At 42.0% G+C, this 26,265-nt stretch overlaps 1 protein-coding gene across 4 annotated transcripts in view; it reads right to left on the minus strand.

The window, feature by feature from the left end:
• Positions 1-2,929: 2,929 nt before the first annotated feature.
• Positions 2,930-26,265, minus strand: part of ebf3b (EBF transcription factor 3b) — a 72,812-nt gene continuing 49,476 nt past the window's right edge. The window contains exons 9-16 of one of the 4 annotated variants that reach the window (XM_029669349.2): positions 25,899-26,029; positions 25,586-25,712; positions 12,107-12,195; positions 7,206-7,271; positions 6,924-7,095; positions 6,612-6,797; positions 6,278-6,367; positions 2,930-4,683 (exon numbers count right to left, since the gene is read on the minus strand). In XM_029669349.2, coding sequence (XP_029525209.1) covers positions 4,652-4,683; positions 6,278-6,367; positions 6,612-6,797; positions 6,924-7,095; positions 7,206-7,271; positions 12,107-12,195; positions 25,586-25,712; positions 25,899-26,029 — 893 coding nt within the window. In that variant the 3' untranslated portion in view covers positions 2,930-4,651. Of the gene's footprint in view, positions 4,684-6,199; positions 6,368-6,611; positions 6,798-6,923; positions 7,096-7,205; positions 7,272-12,106; positions 12,196-25,585; positions 25,713-25,898; positions 26,033-26,265 lie in introns of all 4 variants that reach the window. The other 3 variants (XM_029669346.2, XM_029669347.2, XM_029669345.2) reach the window with 3 other exon arrangements.

A 26,265-nucleotide genomic window follows, 5' to 3' on the forward strand; every position in this document is an offset into this window, starting at 1 on the left:
CAGTTCTCTGCTGCCAATGACTGGAACAAACTACAAAAATCTCTGAAATTGGAAACACTTATCTCCCTCACTAGCTTTAAGCACCAGCTGTCAGAGCAGCTCACAGATTACTGCACCTGTACATAGCCCATCTATAATTTAGCCCTCTAGAGGAGATCTGCATGGAGGAATGGGCCAAAATACCAGCAACAGTGTGTGAAAACCTTGTGAAGACTTACAGAAAACATTTGACCTCTGTCAGTGCCAACAAAGGGTATATAACAAAGTATTGAGATAAACTTTTGTTATTGACCAAATACGTATTTTCCACCATAATTTGCAAATACATTCATAAAAAAATCCTACAAAGTGATTTTCTGGATTGTTTTTTCTCATTTTGTCTGTCATAGTTCAAGTGTACCTATGATGAAAATTACAGGCCTCTCTCATCTTTTTAAGTAGGATAACTTGCACAATTGGTGGCTGACTAAATACTTTTTTGCCCCACTGTACATGGTGGCGTAGCAGGAAGAATGATGGAATTCTGTGAACCAAGAGGTTGTGAGTTCAAATCCCAGGTTGAATAATAATTACTGTATAAATGAACATCTTGATATTGTACACATGAGGCTACAAAGCCATTACATCAGTACCCCTGAACGTGAACATATAAGCATCTGAATATGTGTAAGGTAATATTCTCTTTTAAGGTCAGTTTGAATTGTTTTTCCTCATGGGAAACTGTGGATTGATAAAGACCGAACAAAACCCCTTTTCTGAATGCTTGTCCTCTATGGCCTCAATGAAGGTTTCATTCCTTTATATTGTCCAGCCCAATTCCCAGCATGCACAGCCATTGTGACTCTTTCAACTGGATCTCTCCATTGACTGGCTCATTGTCCAGGCAGGCTTTTGTGTGGCACTATCACTGGAGTGCAATCTTTCACCTGAACACTACAGGAACATTGCAGTGATATGGCCAGGTATAACATCTGAGGCAACCACATCTGAGAGGAATAAAGCAATGGTAGAGACAAAATATCTAGAACAACAGGTGCTGTGTCAGTAGTAGCAAATTAAATTGTCAGTTCATAAACATTGAATAGATATATTCAACGTTACCTTCTTATTTGTGTAATGAAGAGGGGGTATTTTAAAATGTAACAATATGTGAGCTGTTAAGATTTCTCTCCTTTGACAGATAACCACTACTGAGGAAAGTCTAGATAAGAGTAGCAACATACTGTATGGATGTGGTGAGCCTTGGCCTCCTTTGATTGCATGACCTTTTGACCCCAGCCTGTGTTGGAGAGTGTGGGTGTCTGACAGGCCCTGGTTATAGGGCGTTATTGACTCAGGATTTATAAATATTGAATGCACACATTAAGAGCATGGTGGAGGGCGGCCAGACCATTAGAGTTCTCCAATAAAGAGGCTCTCACTATGATTGAGTGTTGTGGCTATGGACTGGCTTTTGGTACAGAGAGAGCCTGGTTTGATTTCCAAGCATTAGTATATTCCTGCCTGGCATTACTGGGCATGCACCAAAATGTTTGTTATCCTACTATTAAAGGTCTCAGATGCACATTAAATCATTGTTCATTGATAGACATAGATAAGGGATGGGCAACTGGCAGCCTGCGACCCCCCTTTTGTAGGCCAGTCGGGGTCTCAACTTACTGTTGAGAGTTAGATTAAAGTGCAATTTCGACCCATGAGCCACTGCGGCCCCTATGATGATTTCTTTGAGGCCCCACCCCCATCAAAGTTTCCCATCCCAGACATACTGTAAATATAACACTTAATGTATGCTAGGACTAGAAATGATAACAAATGTTCATATGGAATAGATGGATTAAGTTTTTCCTTTTAACTAGGTTTTTACATTTTTGAAGAGAGAAAAGGCCAGAAACAGATAATACTACATCAGGAAGCAGGTATGTGACTATTGTTATCAGACACGTCAGATTAACGAGGGAATCTTTTGACGCACACAGCGATCGCAGTGGAAAATTGTATCATTCTCTGGTGTATCTGACCTCACACTATCAGCATCACCTGCATTATCTTATGTGCCATGACATCTATGCATTCCGCTGGCATAATAAGCTGGGATTTGCTGATTCCTGCTCAACTTGCATTCACTTAAACGTGATTATAGGGTGAGATGGTCATGGACACTGTTGCCTTGATGAGAAATTGACATTTTGTGACCTGGTGTCCAGGACCACACAGAAAGCCAGATAAGATGTTTAGTTGTTTTACAGGAGAGGCGCTATTCTTCCCTGTCGCTTCTCTATCTCTGTTTGACCCACTTGATGAGTATAGATTTCACAGGGCCCCCTTTCAGAGTTCAAACTATGAGTTTCAAAACAATACCAACCCCTTATAGACAAAGGATAACCTTGCTCTTTCAATGTATTGATTCTTTATTAACTAGGCGGCCTAATGCAATGAAATGAGGGATTTTAATGGAGCCTCTTTAGGGTGCTTTGAATAAAAAAGCTCACGCCATTTATGAAAGGCTACAATGCATTTAACAGGCTATTTTAAAGCATGACAGTAGAGAGCAATGACGATATAAAGATCAATAGGAATGTGCCTCAAAGTCAAATTGCTGTGTCAATAGAGTAAAACAGAACCGCACAGAGATTTGTTGTTGACTATTTCGGGAAGATTAGAAATACGTTTGAAGTTTCTTTTAAAACGTATTTCTACTCTTCCCCAAAAATTGTCAAAACAAATCTGTGTGCAGTTCTGTTCTATTGGCCCAGCTTCCTGTTGCAACCTGTTTCTGAATCTAAAAGGCTAGAAACTACCATGGAGAGAGTGGACATCCCTGGTTCTTACAGGGGCAATCCAAGGTTTCATGTACGAAAGTGTTCTCTGTATTTTATCATTGTCTTTTGCTGTCGTATTTCAGGTAAAGATAACAACTGAAGAAATCCACAGGCAGTAGCAAGTTTTTTTGTTGTTTTTTTTTACTGAAAATTTTAATAAAACATGACTTGTTCATTTCTGTTTCCATTCCAAATTTTGACATTTTGAATTTTTGTTCCCTGTAAACACATTTAAGCTATGTGGCAGAGTCATAAGTGGTGAGTAAAAGTGACTTGTATACATTCTACAAAACAGAAAGAAAATACTACCACAAATGGAGTCCCTTCCTCCAAGGTTGTCCCTCATGCACATTGTTTCTATTGTATCTTAACAACTATCATATGGGTCACAAACTATTTATTTGACAATACAACCAACAAAGTTTTCTCCAAAAATGGTCTGTATAGATAATTTAAAATCAATATAAAAATAAACAATGAAGTTTGACTTCCCTTTTAAAAAATGGACAGAGAGTCTTGACAGAGTAACAAAACTTTGAAGATACATGTGAAATATATGGACATTGCATTTTATCAAATACAAAAAAAACATGAAGGCAACAGTTCTTGGCTGAAATTCTGTGCTGCATCACTATTAAGGGCATGACAATTAATACATACATAATGAAAAGCAATATACAAAATATCAGAGATAAATACAATATTTATAGTTGATATGTTACAAAATTTCCCTCAAGTGAGCGCAAGTGTGTATTGGAACGGAAATATGACAATGAACTACTTTCCATTTTAGATGGAGTTAATTTTGCTTTAAATGTTGTTGATCTAAAATAACATGGGAAAAAAGACAGATGCATAAATATTTAGCACAATTTTGGCAATCTCACAATATTCTACAAGTTTATAACCACATATAAAACACATAAGGGGATTTGGAGCTAGAAGGAAGAGGATGGCCCTCTTCAACAAGAAACAGACTTCACAGTAGCCTAGGAATGCATTAATATACAGTGCTAGCAAAAAAGTCCAAATAAACGTGGCAAAACACACTTGCTTAAAAGGAAGCTCTAGCCAGGCGTTCTATGTACGCCTGTGTACTTATTGAATCCAAGATCATTTTCACTTTCGAAGATGAATTTCTAGCTACAATAAATTACTCATTTAATTTAAGATGTATGAATGAAACATGACACAATCTTACCCACCCACCCAGCCCCACCCATTTACTTGCATTTGCTGTATTTTATGATTGATTTCTACATTATATATCTCATATATTTTCCAGTTGAAAATCTTAAACCTTCTTGGCCCCACTGTATTTTCTCACACATAAAAATACAAAAAAGTCACATTATAAAGACACACAATTGTGAATCTATTGAAAGAGAGTTAAAACAAAAAACATTTTCTGAGGCAAACAAGTTCATAGGTAAATGTACATCAGTGTTTACATTAAAACCAAATGATGAGTCCACAGAGTTTCTTCCAGTATATGGTTCACTGGACAAAGCCCAAGTTCAACCCGATAGGTATGCAAAACGTACACTCCATCGTCCTTTGTCTTCTTCCAGGTTGATCAAATGGAGAGAAAAAAATGAGGAAAAAAGCTACAATTGTTGAGTTCCTAATGAAATGTTTAGTCCAAATGTCCAAATCTTAACTCTTGAAATAGTCTTTTAAAAGAAAATCATGTTTTGAATCTTCATTAAAAACAGAATAAGATGTTGACTATATCCTCAGTATTTTAGATTATGCCAGTGTCTTTGCTGTGTGATAAAGGGGTGTCCTGTATCGTGGTGAGAAGATTGGTGCTTGAGAAGATGAAAGTGCATTTACATTGGAGGTACAACCAGACCGGACATAGCTGGAAAAGAGAGAGAGAGAAATTGTATTCAGCAAATTCACCCTTTCCAATGTATTCAATTGGATAAGCAAAACATTTAGCTATTTACATTTTGTAACTTTAAAACAGATGTTAAGTTATGATGTTGTATGTGAGACTGTGTGTATGTGTGCATGTGCGCCTGTGTGATGCGTGCGTGTGTATGTGTGGTGTGTCTGTGCATGTCTGAGTGCAAACCTCTAACAGGATAGTTTTAAAAGCCTCCCTCTTGCTCTGACATTTAAGGCCCCAGCAGGCCAGCGTGTCTACGTGTGATATTCCTCCTGGTGTTGAGGTAATGGCAAACAGTGACTCCTAGGAGAGACGGCCCTGCCGACCATGGAACAACAACACGCCACTACCCACAATGCTGTGCTTTTCGTCACTTAAGGACTCAACTGACTCCCCTCAGGCTGATCTCACTCCCCTCAGACTCAGCTGACTCCCCTCAGGCTGATCAGACTCAGCTGACTCCCCTCAGGCTGATCAGACTCAGCTGACTCCCCTCAGACTCAGCTGACCCCTCAAATTCAGCTGACTCCCTCAGACTCAGCTGACTCCCCTCAGACTCAGCTGACTCCCCTCAGACTCAGCTGACTCCCCTCAGACTGATCTGACTCCCCTCAGACTCAGCTGACTCCCCTCAGACTCAGCTGACTCCCCTCAGACTCAGCTGACTCCCCTCAGACTGATCTGACTCCCCTCAGACTGATCTGACTCCCATCAGACTGATCTGACTCCCCTCAGACTCAACCATTCTCCATACTGAAGATGGAGCCACTGCATTACACTCTTATTTCCACAGTCACTACACTACTCCAATTTCAAAATCATTATCCACAAGCTTAGACAGAGATCAAAGGTAGTTTCCATTCTTTTACCCAGACCATCTGCTAGGATATCATTAGCAACTCTAGCTTATACAGAGAGTTAATATACTCAGTATTTCACACATTTTGAACAATTAGGTGGCTAGTAAAGTGCCAGGATGAAAAATCATTGAGTATTTGTAGTGTCATGGTTGGAATGCTTTTAAGTTTGCCAGCACAGATGATGGCAAGGCATTGCTCATTAATTTCTGCACAACATGTATTAATAAGTATGATCGTGTAGCAAGATGAACTTTAATTTCCCACTTCATTAAGCTCAATGTTATTAATCTTGGGGCGCACACTACGGCTAAGCTTGTTTTCAAAGCAATCATGTTGGTCATGACACACACAAAACCTAATAAACATAATTACTAAAACAAGTCTGGGAAGGTGTTGTCCTTAGACCTTGGAATATATAATTTGCTATACTGGATGGGTTGTGTGTGTGGTGTGTTTGCATGTCTGTGTGTGTGTGTGTGTGTGTGTGTGTGTGTGTGTGTGTGTACATGTGTGTGTGTACATGTGTGTGCCCTCATGCTTGCTTGTGTATTTGAATGTAACCTCAAAGGTGTAAATAATAAATTGCAGCCTGTTAAAATGCATATTTGTAATGATTAGTCCCTCACCAAACCGGACAGAGGCATGAGCCGCGGTATCTGCCCAGTAGTCCGAAGGGAAGGGATGAGGGGGTGAGGGGGGCTCACCTTGCAGTCCGTTGCCATTTGCGCTGGTGCAGGAAGGGGGTGGGGAGGCCTGGGGTCGGACCACAGGGGCGAAGGCGCTCTTTTGTTTAACTGCACACAAGATATGGGGGGGCAGGGTGTGGGGTGGGGGGGTAAGAACATGCTATCGGACTAAACTGGGCTGTATTCAGTGAGGTGAAACGTTCAGAACATTGCCTATAGAAATGTAAAGAATAGAGTCTAACATGATTCTGATTCGCTACCTGACAGACAAGTCTAACACAATACATTTCCATCTGAACATTGTGTAACTTTGCTCCCTCTTGAACAGGTCTGAGATGGCAGCTCTACTCACTTCCATATGGAGAGTTGGCAGAGGATCCGTTAAGGAACCCTGGGGAGCTGGAAACTCCCAGGTTGGACATGCCAGAGTTCCCGTAGCCATTCATACTGTTACTGACGGAGTTGTAGCTGGACTGCTGCGGGGTGCTGCTGGTGATATACCCTCGTGGAGACACACTGCTGGTGTTCCGGCTGTAGCCTACCGACAAAGAAGAAGAGGAGGTTGGGGTGGTTCAAGGTCTATAGGATTAATGTATTCTTTAATTCATGACTTACTTAGCTGACTGTGAATGATTCTTGACCACTAAGCATAAGTTCCACTTACCCTGGTCGTTTCCCTGGGACTCGGACACGTTGACGGCTAGCTGGCTGCTGAAGGAGTTGACTCCCATCATGCCGTGGGAAGCTGTGTTGGCGAGGGAGGGGATCTGGTTGTGGTTACGGGGAACACTGTACAGGGCCTCCGCTATGTCCGCCGCCCTCTTCAGAATGATCTCCTGTGAAACATGGAGGGAGAAGTTAAGAGTTATTGAGCTGCTCTCCCTCAGTCATCCGTTATGGTAGCTTTGTTTGTCTGTAAGACGTGTGTGTCTGTCAGTCTGCATACCTGGTTATTGTGGGGCATCCCATACAATGCTTCAACAAGGTCAGCTGCTCTCTTCAGCAATACCTCCTGATTAAAAAAATAGGAAAGACAGACATTATTGAAATGTTGATGGCAGACTATGTTCAATGACACTGTTCAACAAACACCATGACATGGAATGTAACAATTAGACTCTTTATTTTTTTTCTTCACATATACGTACAATAAGAAGTATTTGTTAGGTGGGTAAATAAAAGTGACCCTGTATTGAGAGGCACCAACACTGCATTAGGCCACCAACTCTTCCTAGAACCACTGGGAACAATGAATAATGTCCCATCTCTTAATTAAACCAGCGTAGCCCTTAAAAACAACACCTCACCCTCTAATTCTGGGCTCGCGTTTGCACAAGAGTTCAGCACTGGAGTCTCCTTTCTTCAGAACAATAAAGTGAATTAGCTTTGGGTTAATCTAGTTCTGCCGTAATGACATTAAGACATTTTTCAATTAACCTCTTTGACTGGCTGTTGTAAAGGACTTCACAAATGACTTCCCATCCAGCGAGAGTCTGGGTGCTTGTGCCTCGGGGACATAGATGCACGGGATGTATTCTTATCCATGTCTGCATGCTTGTCCCTGCTTCACCAATAAGGATTAGCCATGTTCCTTTGGTTCTTAACACTGAGAAGGAGTTGGCCCTGGATCCTGTTCCCTGCTCTACTTCAGAATAGAGCGTGTTAGTGTGCTTTTATCTGCTCTTTGAATTGAGCACTTAATGAAATCATTCATGGAGCACAGCACTGCTTTGTTTAGTGTGTTGCTCCAAGCAATATGTTAGGAAAAGCATCTCCTCCACTTAGGAGCGTTTATTCTCACGAAGACACGCTTGAGCTATTGCTGTGGTGTTTTATCTGAATGCTTCTTTACTGTCACCTGCTGTATTGCAGCAGTATGTTGACTTTCCGTCAGAACCCCGGTTAAAAGCGATGCAAATCTGTCACTAGAAACATCTCAGATGGCGCTTGTTTTCTTCCCACATTGCGTGTTTTCCTTCGCGGGCCTCAGTAATTTGTGTGAAGTGTTCCATCACTTGGCAATAGCAATCTGGGATTAAGACGGCAGCTGCCGTAAATGAATGTAAACACAGCCATCGCGCCTTCAAACAGCGGCCTCCAAGACTTGGCCTGCGTTTCTAAGGCAGCGCGTATGGAGCGTGTATGGAGTGTGTATGGGCCTCCTTTCATCCTGAAGAGCCATATCTTCCTAAAAATCCTTGATTTATCAAGATGAAACGCTGTAGAAGCCACTTCTAGCATGTGCCATGCTCTTATAGAAACATAGAGCTTAATCCACCAAGTTACCGGATGGGTGGCTCTCTTTAAAATGAGCATTTACCTCTGAAATTGGTGTGTATGCTCAACGTTGCATGCATCTAGTTTGCATACAAATAAAGAATTATGGTTGTCATGAAGCAGGTTCACTAAATGAGAGGACCAGCTGTCTTGCTGTGTTCTCATCAGGCAGAACAGATTCCTCTCTTGCTCGATGAGTGAGACAAAGTGTTTTTTCTTTCCTTTTTCCTGCAGTTAATAATTACCAATAATCTATTCTATCATATTTGAAGATCTTCTACATGCCTCTCAATTTCAAACAACAATTAAAGCAATTAAGACTGTCACGTTCGCAAGCCATGTTTCATTCTCTGAAAACCTCCTCTCCATCCTTGTCCATATGGTACTTTGCAGCAGCAACATAAGGACAGCTTGGAAAAAAGAGAGAAAACGATATTGCCTCTCATCCTTAATCTGTCGTTTACCGCGTGGCGTCTTAACTAACCAAGCTCACTCGCAGGGCTATGCTTAAGTGGTAGCCTAGTCATATCCGAGGATGATGGGAAGTGTGATACCCAATCAACCAAGGAGTTTGTTTTGTTTCCGACGAGACACTTTCACGCGTATCGGCTCACGCTGTGAATACGATTAGCACCGAATGGCGTTCTGAGGGCATTTCCATGTAAATCTGGATACTGCTTCAGCATAAAATGTAATTGGCTTTCTTGTCATGGAGACAGACATATCAGAACCCCATGTTAAATTGAAAACAATTAAAGCTGTAGATGATCTCTTGTTTTGTGACAAAAGGCATGACAGCTTTTCTGGTATTCCTTGTTCTACACGTTTTACACATGCTCAACAACTGATCACAGGTCAGCCAAGATCTAGATACCATTAAAACCATCAAATGAACTGTTGTTACCTGACAAAGGCTTGAGAAATGTTGAGGTATTGCATGTTTTACACGGTAGCCTAAAACCCTTCTAAATGTGATTCTCCACATGGTAGATTAGTTAGGATTGTGTATTTATGTTATCACAGTTAATAAAAGGGGGCCCAGGTTATGTAGCTTGGAGTGGTAATGCCATTATAAAACTGTAAGGCAATTACTGTGTTAGCTCTAGCCTGAGGTAATGAATACATTCAGAAGGATTGGGCCATTAGATGTAGGTACTTCAAAGAGCACAAGAATAGACATTCATTTAAATACATGGATAATTGCTTGACATGAACACATTTGTAATATTTATTTTCTCCTTGTGGATTTCACAAAGAATTGGAAAAGAATAGGTTTGTGTTCATTTTGGGGGGAGAAGAGAGAAGCGAATGCAATCAATGTAATAATAAAACAACATTGAGTTTCTGCTTTTAATTTTGTAATGAATCTAATTTGTTACAGAAGAAAGGAGAAATTGAGTGTGTTACAATGTGATATCTAGTCTATTTGTCCATTACTGCCACAGGGCACAAAATGGTATTATAAATTGTATTTTTTTATGGGAGGAATCTAAAATGGCTTTATAACAAGATCTTAAAAAGGAGGGTGAATTCCGAAGTCTCTGTTCACTTAACGCCATACCCGCAAACTAATCTCCTTTCGCATCACTTGACTGTTCACACTTGTTACTTTCATATTCACTCTGGACTCCGCATTGGATTTTTATATCGCTGCTTGTCCCTTAGGGTCAGTCTGTCATCTGCAATGTTGTCTTCAAATTACAAGGTAAAACTTCAATCAGAGCACACTTCCCCCCTTTTTCTCAGTGTAGCAACAATATTAGCGTGCATCCCTTGCAATCCATGAGCACGCCCATATTGGCTTTCTGTCTCCTCACAATTACCACGTGTCTTACTGGTCCTGGGGAAAAGGCGGGTGGAAATCAATAGCGCCGTAATATTATCAACTGGAGGGTGAAGTCATTGAGGGAGGGGGGGGCGGTGTCGATTTGCCTTTCAGCTAATGCGTACTTCACCTCCTCCAGCTTTATCTCCTTTTTATAGAGTCTCTTCGCTTCACCTGCAGCCCATAATGTCTCTTCTCTACACGCAGTATCTAATCTCGTTCACAATGTACATGCTAGCTAGCCTGAGGCTCTTATATTGAGAATTTGCTGTTGAACCCGAGAGGCGACCCTCCGATGGCAAGCTTAACAATGATGAATCACTCTGTAGGATCATTTACTTGGCCCCCTGAACCCCATATTTGGGTCCATTAGAGAGCAAATCAAATATGTATATTGTTTATTAGAAGTGCAGGGTTTCATTTCACTCTGAGCTTGGGCCATGTGAGGGCTGGGGGGAGACCCTGCTATATTAAGTAAGTAAGCACACTGAGGAAACTCATCTCAGATTCTGATTGTTTTATCGCCAAAAGGCATTTTGTTCTCCAAGAAGAAAAAATGGATGCTGTAAAACAAGTATGCATCACTGTATTTATTCCTTGTCATATTCAAATTGTAGATTTTACTTTTTTTGTAGATGTACTGACTAAATTGAGTGTGCCGACAGATACCCAGGGCAGGGAGACTTAGAGAGAAACTCACAGCCATAAAAACTAAGTGAACCTTTCCTTTGGTCTTACAAAATGTTCTGTTGAAATTAGAGTAACATTTCATGTCCAGGTGTTGTGTTTCCACGGGGACCAAAGACTAATTGAAACCCTTCATATTGTGCACCAGAGACTGCTGGCTGCGATGTCGTATATCTTCCCATTGACTTAGCCCAGTGTCCATACTACACCACACAGCCTGGTCTTTATTAAATTGTCCGTTGGACGTTAATGATATTGCAGTGTTGCATGCTGGGCTTTAATAGATAAGGTCTTAAAAGGCTTTATGGTCATATTAAAACTCTGAGGTGGTCACCACTTTACTACATGCCAAGGGAGTCTGTGCAAACTAATCAGTCATAATATTACACTTGACGCAACTGGAATGCCAGTTATACCCAATGGGAATTAGCAGGGTCGCAATCAGATGAGCCCAGTAATAGATTTTATCAGAGTAAATCGAAATACTAAGGAATCAAAGAATGGCTGAAATATGTAGTTTCGTTTTCATGTTGAAATATGCCAAAAAGTGTCACGAGCATTTGGAAATAAAGAGTCTTTCAATACCTTTACTGAGTTCTAAAGAAAGCAGTGAGACCTAACACATTATAATGTGTCCCTGGCCTTATTAGCCACACTAAGACGGGGGTTACGAGCGTAGTCATGTAAACAACAGATTAAACCAAATGGAGCTGTGTAGAATGAAAGGAAAACATGAGTGGGGTAATGATGGCCCAGACGACCAGTAGATTATCATCTCTACAGACTACTGGAGAGGAAAGATGTCTGATTGAGCTATTTTACCACACGCACGCCTCCATCTCTCGCTTCTCACTGAACCAATACAATCCCAAATCAATGCTAGATGGAGGCACCAGAGTGTTTGTATATTGTATTTCTATTTGGTTAAAAGGTTTGAACTTCTTTTGATGTTGTTTTGTTTCTTGGTCATTGATGAGGTTGTTGGGTTAGCAGCTTTGGTGTGTGTATGGTGTGGTGTTGTCTTGTCTGTTTTTGTGAAGATGAGATGTAACACTGACCTTTGGTAACCTCTCAGGGTCACCCGGGTGCCTGGGGATGACCTTCTGCAGCCTCTGGAATCCATAGTCGATGGTTGGCTCATTGAGGGCTAGAAAAATCCAAATAAATATCCAATGGTTAGACAATGTGTAGTGAAGTAAATAACTACTCTATAAACCAATGTCTGCAATGCACAGCAACTAGTAGGAATACTCTGTCACAAGTGTCACAAATCCCCTGCATCCAGGTACATTTTAATTGAGCAAAATAGCCATGATGACATGATGCAGTACATCAGTCTAGAGCAGGTCGCATATCTCTCACAGGGTGCTCTTCTTTTTATCTTCCAGGGAATATTGAGTGCAAATGACATAGTGGGGTGTGTTAATCAAACCAAGCTTTAATAATCTGTGAAAGGCCTGTCCACAAATTGATCTAGCGCGAGTTGCTGTCACTCCAACGCTGCACCTACTGTACCACCCCGCTGCTCTACTGAAATACTACAGCAGATCACACAGAGCGATCAATCTCACCCACCCCTCAAATAGTAATCTGGAGCAGCGAGCCGTATTGGGCTATGAATCAGAGGCACAAAGTAAATGAATCATAAGCCAGACTTTGGTAAGACTAAGGCGTTTTATGTCTGACAGTCATAATGGGTAATTTAAGGCTTCCTTACAGCGCTCGCTGATTCTAAACAATCATGTACACCCGTAGGCCAGGGGGGAGGAAGGAGAGAGGAGGGAGAGAGGGAAGGGGGAGGAGGGGGAACGACTTAATAGAGAACATCACTTCTCAATGTAGATATAATTTTCAGCAGAGTAACTCAGACGAGTGCGGCGGTGCGTCATAAATCAATGGCTTTCTGTGGAGACTAATAAGAGCTGCCTGCCTCTATTCATTGTTCAGCCTGTAATTTGGCCCATCACTCATTACTCAGCATGTAATTTCAGCATTAACGGAATAAGGCTCGCAGAACCTGCTGAACACGAGAGGACATAAACGCAAACGCCAAACGTACAGCCAGAGCCACTGACACACAGACCAGGGAGCCACAGACACGCACACACAACCTACCAAATCGTTGCTAGACAGGTACAGGGCTGTTGACCACATAAAGTGAGCTTCCAACAACCAAACGCACCACACGCCGCCCGTCACAACATACACTCCTGGAAATCTGATTTGACATCTCATCATGCATCCCGGAACGACAAAGGTCCGCTTTAGAACGTGAGGGAACGCCATTTTCTCCATGATAAAGGATTGATCCGTGGTATTGATCTCACATGACAAGGCCCTAGCTGGGATTTTGCCCTCTTTCTTTTGTTATTTCTGTACACAAGGCGTGTGTGTGTGTGTGTGTGTGTGTGTGTGTGTGTGTGTGTGTGTGTGTGTGTGTGTGTGTGTGTGTGTGTGTGTGTGTGTGTGTGTGTTGTAGCCCTGCCAGACCCCGCTGCCCAGTGTGATGTAAATTGTGTATCTGTAAAAAACACTCCATAATCAGGCCATCAATCATCCCCGGCTGTCAGTAGGCTCTCACTGGGTGATGCATCATGCTCTCCTGTCCTCTGCCTCAGCTGGGGCCTACACTGCACAACACACTACACTCAACAATGCAGCCGGGCATGCTGGGTACAGATACAGTAGCTAGCTACAATACAAAACCAGGGTAATAAAGGAGAAGTATGCGTATTTTGGAAGTATTTACAATTACAGTAATCCTGAAGTATGTCGTTTGAAAAATCTTTTTGAGCATCTTGATATGTCAAACACATTTAAACATAGTTGACGTTTAATTCTCTATCATTTCTGTTTGAAAACACTAAATTACTTTAACTACTATGGCGTCTAGGGGGAAAGGGGGACTAGAACATGAGCATCACATACCACAGCTAGTAAACAAGATGTCTCTTATCTCTTGCACTTTAAAATATGGATTAAAGCATGTCTCAAGGTTCTGTGATTGGGGTGCAACTCTGGGCCATGAGCAGTGCATGTCGACGTGTCGCAATCTCATCTATCATGGAGATGATCTTTGCAACAACCCCGCGTAATGAAATTGGTGACACAGACCTCCATCTGCTATCGATTTCATGCAAATGACGTTGACAGCTGATGGAGACTTGCATTAGCGCTAAACGGTGCTGTCAGTTGATGAGTTGACAGTTCTGTAGTCGACCATGTATACACAGAGACAAAAACTGTCAATAATCCTATGAGGACTGATGACGACATATACTGAGCACTTGTATTATTTCTGTACATTAAATATATGATTACATTGTATTATAGTATGTATCATATTTGAGTTGAATAAATTCCATCTAATTTAGGTTGACTTCTTAACAATCACACTTGAGTTCCGTTTTACGATACATACACCACTATACTCTCTCAAACACCCCCAACTTACCTACCTCCCAACACCTTCTTCTAACCCTTTAGTATATTGTAGCTCTGTACTCTAGGATGCCCTTGGACCGCCAGCATGAGCTTCATCTCCATCATTCTACCAGCCCAGTGCAGTGTTGTGAGAGGTAAGCTAAGGAGGAGAGGAGAGCTGGAGTAGACTAGGGAGGGGAGCTGGCCCCCCTGCGAGGGTTCTCAGCCACGGTGAGGAAACATGAAACCCTCCACACACATCCCATAAATCCTGCTCTGGGTGGAAGTCTGGCTGGAGAGTGTGTGGTGGTGGTGGTGGTGTGTGTATGTGTGGGGGGTGGCACGTTCCAGTCACGACCGCTTCCCGGCCCGCGGCCAATCAATACCACTTTCCTGTTTTAGAGGCGGGTAATTATGAGGTGGAGAGATTGTCTGACCTCTCACCCCTGCTGCATTACACAGCTGATATTAAGATAAATTGCCTGATTTTGGGTAAACATATGCTGCAATTCAAACTGTCAGCACTGGTTTGCTCAGGGATAATTTGTATTGATCTCCTGGCTTCTTCCCCATTTTGCCTACTGACCTCACGGATAATTAGAGAGAAAGAGACACAGCGAGGTAAGGCAAGGGCTGCATTTCAATACTTTGCCAGTTATAAAGAGCGAGAATAAAGAGTGTGAAAAAAAAGTGAATGAAATAGACTGATAAAATGTTCTCGTCTTCTGAACCTGCAATTCAGCTTGAAACACCTTGTTTAGCTCAATTTAGTATTTTCCTCATCACTATAATTGTTTTGTGTTCATAATAAAACGTTTAGCACTTAACAATAAAGTCATGCCAATCATTATAGCGTTTTATTTGATGTATAGTTTACAGCTGAAGAAGCAAAATTACTGTCACTTTTGAATAGGATGCACATGATTAAAAAATGTAAATGCCCAGCAGAGTTCATTCTTTGGATGCAAAAGCTGAGTGGAAACTTTATGAATGTTTCAGTAATTTCCTCACTCTAGTGAGTGAATGGTCATGTTTCAGAATTTAAAAAAATTGAATGCATGAGTTGGTGTGCAGCTGTGACCATATCAAATCTAATTTCAAGCACTACACACACACACACACACACACACACACAATCTATGGCAGGATTTCAATGGAATTCCTCTCCCTGGCATGTGTACTTCCCGATCTTATTTTGATCTAATGCCCTTAATCTACTCTGTCATCCGTTCATGCCCTAACACATTCACTCCAGAAGGCTCCGAGCCCAGTGTCTTTGCTTAAAATGCAGAGTGGATGGCCAAACATGCATCTGAGCACGGTCTACTGCTCCTTCTCCATGTACTCTAGAAATAGGACATGAGTAACCGCTCTAGAGGAGCAATGTAACATGGCCGCCGTTGGCAGATGAAAATGCTTATATGGCAATACGCCTGCATGCTCTCAGTATGTGGCAGTGTACTGAAGTCATGTACTGTATTGGCTTGCAGTAACAGTCAGTAACAGGGGGAAATGTTTGAGCTAAGCAGTACATTTAAGGGAAATGGTTCCTTGTTAAGTCTGTGGTCTTGGAATGGAAGTTTGCAAAGAGCGCTAGCATTCTTGCCAGCCATTATTGGTTATTACGACAACTCTATATTTCCTGGAGATAAATACTAGCCTTGTTGCCATTTGCCAGCTATTACTAATTATCCTTCACTGCTTGGAGCCTATCTCCACTCGTCCTACACGTCTTTATTTTCTTTCCCTCTACCACAGATTATACTGAGGTGTAGAGGGAGTTGGAAGGGGAGCAGATAAACAGAACGAGGCGAACTAAGTTTTAGTGAGTTTGTAACTTGTGATAGTGTCCACCTGAAGCCTCATGGGCACCTGAGATCATCTTAAAGCTGCAACACAGATATGGGTCACAGATAGTATCATAATCACAACAGGAAATTACATAATTTTACTGAGAGGAATAGGATCAAACAGGGATGAAAAAAGGCCAATATCACTCTGTGTTATTGAAGGTAAATAGGTGGACTTAAACAGGTGATACAGCTGCAGGGATAACATGAGACATTTAGAGGTCTTGCTGTTCAGTAATATACTGTAGATTTCCACTGTGGAGAGAGATCTAAAAGAAGCATACAGTCAGAACCCAACTTCAAACCAAACCAACCAATCTTAACTCACGGCAAACCCAAGCAAACCAAACCTGTGCATTTAACACTGACCATTATGCTCTCCATCCAAGCCAAGCTAACTGGGAGTTATTCCATCTCCAGGAGTCTCAGGTTGAGCAGGAAATTAACATTTCAAAGATCTGCCGGTAAGATGAATCAATAGAGAGAAATCAATGTTCATTGAAATTTCATGAACTTTGAGCTGATACATACAGCGAGATAAAGCGACAGTTACAATTCCACCAGATATTGCTTCTGCAACAGATCAAATGTAATTAACACAGGTTAAATGGAAGGGATGTACTGTATCAGTTCACAATTCCATACTCTCAGAATTCCCTTAATCTCTGTATTGGAAATTAGTGGAGACACCTATTCGCTCCCCTGCGATGACATCTAAAATGAGTGGTACCCTCCTCAAAGGACATAGAGAGGGACTTTCACACATTCCCGTCCAACAGAAATCAAATGGCCTCCCTTCACAGCTGATTGCAGCTGCAAATTAATATTGTAAAATGAAGATCAATACATGGACGGGGCCAAATCGATGATGGCTAAATTACCGCTGCGTTTTCCCCCTCATTCAAGATGAGTTGTGTTATCCTCTCAAAGTCAATACGGTGCGGCATCTCTCATTCATTTCTCAATAAACTTGAGATGAATTTCAATCAAAGGCAGTGGTGGAGGTGGGTGTGTGGGGATGGGGAATAGGGGGATGGGGATGGAGTTCTTTTAAAGCCCGTTGGGTGTGGAACATAGTGAAAATGGGGCACGGGGGGGGGGGGGGGGGACCTCATCTATCTTGCTGCACAGGACTAATACTGTGCCTTAGTGAGGGATATCAAAATGGAGAACAGTTACCAAACAGACATCATCTAAGATTAAGATTACTTTATTCGTCAATTGTACACAAGGTCCAACTGGTATTTGACTTCTGCTTTTATTCCAACCCCCTCTACATATACAGGCTGGAGCAGAGGGTTGTCACACTGGGCACCCGTGGAGTAGTTGTTCTGTGGAGTAAAGAGCCTTGCTCAAGGGCACGCAATGGCATCTAGGATTTGATAGCAGCTCACTTCCCACCAGTTTTTTCCTGTCAGACCCAGGATTGGAACTAGTCACCCTCCAGTTGCTGGCTCGCCTCTCTGATCGCCTCTCTGATCGCCAGTCTGATCGCTAGTCTGATCGCTAGTCTGATCGCCTCTCTGATCGCCTCTCTGATCGCTAGTCTACCTGCATCTAACAATGCAGTACAATTTATAGAGGTGCCAATTAAATCCAAATCAATGAATAGGCCTATCATCCTTATAGAGAAACACCCCTGTACTGATACTATCCTTTAAACTGTAAAGCCACTCCTTGCAATACATTCTACAGAGGGATGCAATGCGGTAAAACACATGCTCATCTGCCGCCACTTATTTCGATACACTTTCCAGCGCAGGATTTCCCAGGACTGTTAATGATTCCACTGTGTGAAATAATGTCACAGTGTGCTCCTCAAAGTCTACCTGACAAACTGCTTGAAAACGAAGGAGTGGGAAAGCGTGTGTCAAGTCAGCCCTCTAATTGGACGAAAGGACCTTCCTCTCCTGAAACATTGCACACGTTCACAAAGGCTCTCTGGCTGAGACTGTGTAACTAGGTGACGAGTGTCTCAGTCACTCATGAGGAGCTACAGCTAAATACCAGGCGTGTAAATGAGACAGACAGGGGAACTGAGTAACAGTGATGGCAACATCAGCTATCAATACATTGCTCATATTACTACACTACACTCTTAGGTTAAAAGAGATGCCATTGGAAGCCCCTCTTATACAGATCTGTTTACATTGTTTACATACCTCTGTGAATGCCTTTGATTACAGTGTATCTTACAGTGTGTCTAGGCCACACCCCATCCCTGACTAGCTGCTACCAAACCCTGCCCTGCAGGGGAGGAAACCGTGAGGAGGCTCTGTATCTGATCTGCTCCAAATCCGGGACTTCAAAGAGAGTCTGGGCTGAAGGGCGGAGGGGAGCTGTAAGGTTAGACCCGATACACAGACTGAACAGCACAAGGCCCCGGACTGATGTGCTTTGATAAAGGAGTCCATGTTTACTGAACTGCAGTTTTTTTTGTCAAAAGCCAACCATTTCTGCTTGGAGTGCGGCAAAGGGCTTCATTTTCGATTTGAAGACTATATCACTTTGGATCTCTGTCCAACTGAGTGAGGATAAAGAGGTCAGTCAAGGTACACATCAATATTCATTGCATTACATGTAAAATGCATAGCATCTTGATCTGCATTGCTTGCTGTTTGGGGTTTTAGGCTGGGTTTCTGTACAGCACTTTGTGACATTGGCTGATGTAAAAAGGGCTTTATAAATACATTTGATTGATTGATTGATTGATTGACAAGCATTACAGTAAATATCAACACTCAACATAAATGTTCATAATTGTGAGCTTTGCAGTGTAGGATAGCATTACTTTTAACAATATACAGTGTTTTCAGAAAGTATTCAGACCCCTTGACTTTTTCCACATGTTGTTGTGTTACAGATTGGATTTAACATGGATTACATGTTTTTGGTCAGTGGCCTACACACAACACCCCATAATGTAAAAGTGGAATAATGTTTTTAGAAATGTTTACAAATGAATAAAACATGATAAGCTGAAAGATCTTGAGTCAATAAGTATTCAACCCTATTTTTATGGCCTAAATAAGTTCAGGAGTAAAACGTGTTTAACAAGTAACATAATAAGGTTCATGGACTCACTCTGTGCGCAATAATAGTGTTTAACATCTTTTTTTTTATGACTACCTCATCTTTGTACCCCACACATACCTTACCTGTAAGGTAAACGCAGATCCAACCACAAAGACCATATCCCTTTGAGCAGAGTGAAGTTATTAATTACACTTTGGATGGTGTATCAATACACCCAGTCACTACAACGATACAGGCGTCCTTCCTAACTCAGTTGCCGAAATGGAAGGAAACTCAGGGATTTCACCATGAGCCAATGGGGACTTTTAAACAGTTACAGAGTTTAATGGCTGTGATAGTAGAGAACTGAGGATGGAGCAACAACACTGTGGTTACTCCACAAAACCTAATTGACAGAGTGAAAAAGAAAGAAGCCTTTACAGAATAACAATATTCCAAAACATGCATCCTGCAACAAGGCACTAAAGTAATACTGCAAATAATGTGGCAAAGCAATTAAATATTTGTCCTGAATACAAATTGTTATGTTTGGGACAAATCCAATACAACACATTACTGAGTACCATTCTCCATATTTTCAAGCATAGTGGTGGCTGCATCATGTTATGGATATGCTTGAAATCATTAAGGACTGGGGAGTTTTTCAGGATAAAAAATAAACGGAATGGAGCTAAGCACAGGCAAAATTCTAGAGGAAAACCTGGTTCAGTCTGCTTTCCACCAGACACTGGGAGATGAATTCACCTTTCAGCAGGACAATAACCTAAAGCACAAGGTCCTACACTGGAGTTGGTCACCAAGAAAACAGTGAATGTTCCTGAGTGGCTGAGTTACAGATCTACTTGGAAATCTATGGCAAGACCTGAAAATGGTTGTCTAGCAATGATCAACCAATCAACCAATTTGACAGAGCTTGAAGAATTTTGAAAAGAATAACGGGCAAATATTGTACAATCCAGATGTGGAAAGCTCTTAGAGACGTACCCAGAAAGACTCAGCCGTAATTGCTGCCAAAAGTGCTTCTGCAAAGTATTGACTCAGGAGTGTGAATACTTATGTAAATTAGATATTTCTGTATTTCATTTTTTAAATAAATTAGCAAAAATGTCTAAAAACATGTTTTTACATTGTCATGATGGGGTATTACAGTGGCAAGAACAAGTATCTGAACCCTTTGGAATTACCTGGATTTCTGCATACATTTGACATAACATTTGATTTGACCTTCATCTAAGTCACAACAATAAACAAACACAGTGTGCATAAACTAATAACACACAAATTGTTCTTGTTTATATTGATTACATAATTTAAACATTCACAATGTAGGTTGGAAAAAGTATGTGAACCCCTAGACTGATGACTTCTCCAAAAGCTAATTGGAGTCAGGAGTCAACTAACCTGGAGTCGAATCAATGAGACGAGATTGGAGATTTTGGTTAGAGCTGCCCTGCCCCATAAAAAACACTCACAAAATTTGAGTTTGCTATTCACAAGAAGCATTGCCTAATGCGAACCATGTCTCGAACAAAAGAGATCTCAGAAAGACCTAAGATTAAGAATTGTTGCCTTGCATAAAGCTGGAAAGGATTACAAAAGTATGTCTAAAAGTCAGTCCACGGTAAGACAAATTGTCTATAAATGTAGACATTTCAGCACTGTTGCTACTCTCCCTAGGAGTGGCCATCCTGCAAAGATGACTGCAAGAGCACAGCACAGAATGCTCAATGAGGTTAAGAAGAAACCTCGGTCAGCTAAAGATGCGAACATCTCTGTTGACGAGTCTACAATACGTAAAACACTCAACAAGAATGGTGTTCATGGGAGGACACCATGGAAGAAGCCACTGCTGTCCAAAAAAACACTGCTGCACTTCTGAAGTTCTCTAAAAAAGCACCTGGATGTTCCAGCGCTACTGGCAAAATATTCTGTGGACAGATTAAACTTAAGTTGTGTTGTTTGGAAGGAACATACAACACTATGTGTGGAGAAAAAAAGGCACAGCACAGCACACCAACATCAAAACCTCATCCCAACTGTAAAGTATGGTGGAGGGAGCATCATGGTTTGGGGCTGCTTTGTTGCCTCCGGACCTGGACAAGCGTGCTACCATCGACGGAAAAATGAATTCCCAAGTTTATCAAGACATTTTGCAGGAGAATGTAAGGCTATCTGTCCACCAATTGAAGCTTGAGGCAGTCCTGACCTCAACAGGACCTCAACAGGATTGAGATGCTGTGGCATGACCTCAAGAGAGCGTTTCACACCAGACATCCCAAGAATACTGTGGAACTGAAACTGTTTTGTATAGAGGAATGGTCCAAAATTCCTCCTGACTGTTGTGCAGGTTTGATCCGCAACTACAGAAAACGTTTGGTTGAGGTTATTGCTGCCAAAGGAGGGTCAACTTGTTATTAAATCCAAGGGTTCACATACTTTTTCCAACCTTCACTGTGAATGTTTACATGGTGTGTTCAATAAAGACATGAAAAATGATAATTGTTTGTGTGTTATTAGTGTAAGCAGACTGTGTTTGTCTATTGTTGTGACCTCGACGAAGATCAGATTCTTCCCAACTGTATGTGTAGTTGGTGAGAATTATATATGTTTTTATTAATTTTGTCTTCAGGAAGTAACACAAAAAAATGTGGAAAAAGTCAAGGGGTTTGAATAGTTTCTGAAGGTACAAACAGCATTAACGACCTTATTTTCCATCCCCTACCAGACTGACATGTCTTGATCTCCAACAGTATTCAGTGAATCACCCATGACCCCTTTGTCCTTATGTTGATGAATGACTGCCGTATAGCCATTTTGTCAGATTCTGGTGCAGTGGAGTCGATACTGTCACCTTGACAAGAAAACTTTGTGATTCATCAGCCTTCAAGGCTGTCTAGCCTCAACTCATACCTGGCAAGAGATGCTCACTGTATGGGGCATCATCAGCATCATCCAAAACCCTTCACCCAGACCCAGTGTGTTACATAGCAGCCCTCTGTGAGATCAGATAAATGGCACTCGTTACAGTCAGCCTTATAGGGAGAAGAAGAAGAAGAAAAAACACTTGACTTGTGCTAATAACACAGAAACCAAACTGCTCACCAAAGGTCTGAAAACGAAGCACTCTGTCATTTCCCAGCTTGGGAAATTAGCAAATAATGTTCCTTTCCCGCTGACAAATGTATGACAGCTACCCTTCATCTATCATTCTCTCCTAACGTTATGATGCATGTCCTGGATCCCCAATAGAGGATACAGGCGACGTTTACTGACCCTCAATTTACCCATGACAAATGGGGTCCCGGTTAATGTGCTATTTCTGGGGCGAGCTAGGGGTTCATTTGAACACAATTCCCGGGTATAGGGATGTCACTGATTAGGATAAATAGTAGCTGAGTGTGTTAGCAGCAGTGCCAGCACTTCATATTACTAAGGGTCTCCATAGGGAGTGGTCCTGGGAGGGTAGCTCTTATAGAAATCAAGTCTAGCTTGAAACCAAAAGCTCTCATGCAATTAGGGTTTCAAAGTCAATGTTTTTACTGATAGTTTACTCTTTTGCACTGGCGTCAGCCTATAGTAACTTTATGGTAAAAAGCAATCACATACGTTTTACCCAATTGAAGTCACATGTGGCCCTTTGTAAAAGCCCTTCAAGAGCAAACACAGATCCTCTATGCAGTAGTTAATAAAGTGTGAAGTATTGACTAGAGGACAGCTGGACCTGTCCATTTTTGATTTGCTAACCTTGCTAACTTAGTTTGATCCTCCAGTCCCCCTGACCAATTGATAACCAATACATGGATCAGATACAGGACAAGCCACAACAACCCACTGGGAACAGATGTCACTTCAACGTCTAGTTTTGATTTACATTTGGTTGAGTTGTCAACTAATGTGAATTCAAAGTGAAATCAACAAAAACGGTCACCATGTCATTGGATTTAGGTTAAAGGTGAAAAGAAAATACGAAATGCTATTATGTTGATGACTTTTTGCAAATCCAATCAGTTTTCCGCGTTGATTCAACCTCATCACATAGATTTTTTGGGGTTGAAATGATGTGGAAACAACATTGATTAAACCAGTTTTTGGGATACACTGTGTCCTTTCCCTAAAGTAGAACAATTCAGTAAACATTGATACAGTAAGCATGTGTGGATTATGAAGCAATTGTTGTATTACTGATAATAGGCCTGTGGCCACAGTGAAATATAAATAAAGCATACTAAAGCATACTCTCAAGTTTTGCAGCATTATGTGCCTCTGTAGCTGGTGTTCCCATGATTGAACATACTCAGTGCATACAGGATTATTGGTGTACATTACAGGGTGCTCACATCCTCTTGACTGAATTGTTAGTTTTGGAGGTGGTCCAGAATACTAATCCAACAAGACACCACTCTCTGCCGTTAGAATTGACTGCAATGTACTCTATGTTGACTCTTGGTCATTTGTGATAATTTATTACATTGAGCGAGTTAAATCTCCACAATTAGGGCCTGTCGGGCGAGAAGAGTCAACATGAAAAGGTCTAAAAGCGATTCTCTCAACGACATGACGCAAAGTCACGCTTGAAGGGTAGCTTTGATAAACGGACCTTTGATTCCCACACGTTGCCTGGCCACTGAAATGACAAGAGAATGGCCTCTTTTTGTTGCCAGTCCACGTTGTACTTAACTGTCCGAGAGGTAATGTCCCCCTATCAACTCGCAATTACTGTACATCTGGAGTCCATGTTAATTCTGTCGTTAAGTTCCCGGAGCTCGTTAACAGTTTCATGTCGACCCTGGTACAATCAGGGTGATCCAATCTGGGAATAGCAGTAGGCTGAGGAGCTAGACTTGTCTTATTGGTGGCTCTCCCTTTTAATTCACCACACTAATCAATTGTACTTCCATTGCCTCCCAGGTTAATTGTATCTTTCGACTAACTGGAACAGAGCAGGAACCAGAGAAGGAAAAAGGAACGAAATCAACATAGATCCAGAAGGGGACAGGTTCCCCCAGTAAAACCTGATGGTAATCATCCCAATCCGCTTAGCCTGTGTGACTAATGGGGTCTGTTCTTAAGAGACCTGGCACATTTACCGGGGTGCTATAGAAGCCAATAATGTCTCTTAACTTATACACCTTCCCAGGCTTCACACATATGCACATACGCTCACACACTCAGCACACTGCACTCTTGTTTCATTATCCCAGTGCCTTGTTGGCCTCTGCTCTGCTTCTGCTAGGGAGGTTAAACGCAGGAGTGCTAGGCCAGACTGCACGGTTGGAGGGGAAGAGAACGGGTGGCTTGGGGAGGGGGGGGCTTGATGAGAAACAGCTGCCCAGGATGGAAGGGGTCTGGGGGGGGGGGGGGGGGATTTAAGGGGGTCCACCCCCCCTCTTCACCCACACTCCTCCACTTTTTGAGGGAGAGTGCTTTGACGCGCCTCGTCTCATTCTAGCCATCGGTGTTAGAACAGACGGAGGCTTCCAGGTCAGACAGCCCCTGACCCTCATGACCTCTGCCTCCTCACCAATGATGACAGATAAGACCACCACATCCCTCTGTTAGCCAAGATAATCCACCTATACTTATGGTGTGACACTCTCACACAAGATTCACACACACACACACACACACACACACACACACACAGACGATCACGAATATCCTTAACTGCATCCTTCTATTTCTCTCTAGTTCAGTCACTACTTTCATTATAATTACAATATATTGAAAAAATCTGCAAATTAGTAGATGCATATCTGACAAGTGAGGAGAGAAATATAATTGGCAGAGTGAATTATCCTGACAGATTGAATTTAACAGAGCTTGGCAGCGCTGACTTCTAATGGCAGTTCAGGGAGAGATCAAGTTGCACTCATAGAAGTCCTTCCACCAAACACCTTTAGCTAGCGGTGCAGTTCTCACACATTGAACATTCCAGACCCAGAAAGCAGGGGCCTGGTTAGTCCATCATTACTGCCTTGACACTGGGACCCTGTTCCTATGCTGTGAAAATGCATCCTTACTTCCAGCCTAACCATAGATGCAAAATGACTGGATGGGTAAAAGTTATGTGTTTCAGCGAACCCTTGTTTTCTTTATTCAAATGTATCAGATCAGTGACTACGTTAAGGAATTTGAACAGAGTTTGTGTTTCATCCAGAGAGGATGCATAGTCAGGGCACTAAACCCAGGGAGGAGAGACTGAAAGAAGCATTAAGCATCCTGACTCACCGGTGTAGACAAATCTTCCAGGAGCCCCTTTGCAGAACTGCTTGGACTTGTAGGACAGCGTGACCTCCACCACACCAGGGATGTGCCTGGGAGGGGTCTGGACGCGGATGGCGTGGGGGGTGATGAGCTGGATGACAGGGCACAGGAACCATTGAGTCTGACCATACCTACTAAGGTCTCGTACAAACATACAAAATAATGGCTATTGTTACTAGTTTTTATAGTAAAGGCTTCAGTTTCTAATAGGATATGTTTAGTAAAAACCTAGGCTGAAATTCAATCAAATCAATGGTGTGACAAAAAAATACTGTACCTCACTCCAGACAAGCATGGTCCCGAAGACGACCTGCAGGCCGTCAAAGAAGTTGTCCCCAATGATGATGACAGTGGCCCCTCCTGTGGTCCATCCCTCACTGGGGCTGATGGCCTTGATGCAAGGGGTGGCTGCTTAACACAGAGGAAAGAAGAGCCTATTCAGTACCTACACTTCTGTATAGCCTGATGTCTTTATCCCAGTAGAAAGACATATCATGGAAATAAGCCTGGAGAGAGAAAGAATGATGGATTTGTCCTTTTAGGCACGAGAATAAAAATCATTCATCAGCATGTTGGAGTGATGTAAGCAGACCCTTCAAACGGTCCGCTTCACAAAGGCTAAGCGCTGGGCTCGTGAGGGGAAA

The sequence above is a fragment of the Oncorhynchus nerka genome, linkage group LG10 (genome assembly GCF_034236695.1).
Source record: "Oncorhynchus nerka isolate Pitt River linkage group LG10, Oner_Uvic_2.0, whole genome shotgun sequence".
NCBI lineage: Eukaryota > Metazoa > Chordata > Actinopteri > Salmoniformes > Salmonidae > Oncorhynchus > Oncorhynchus nerka.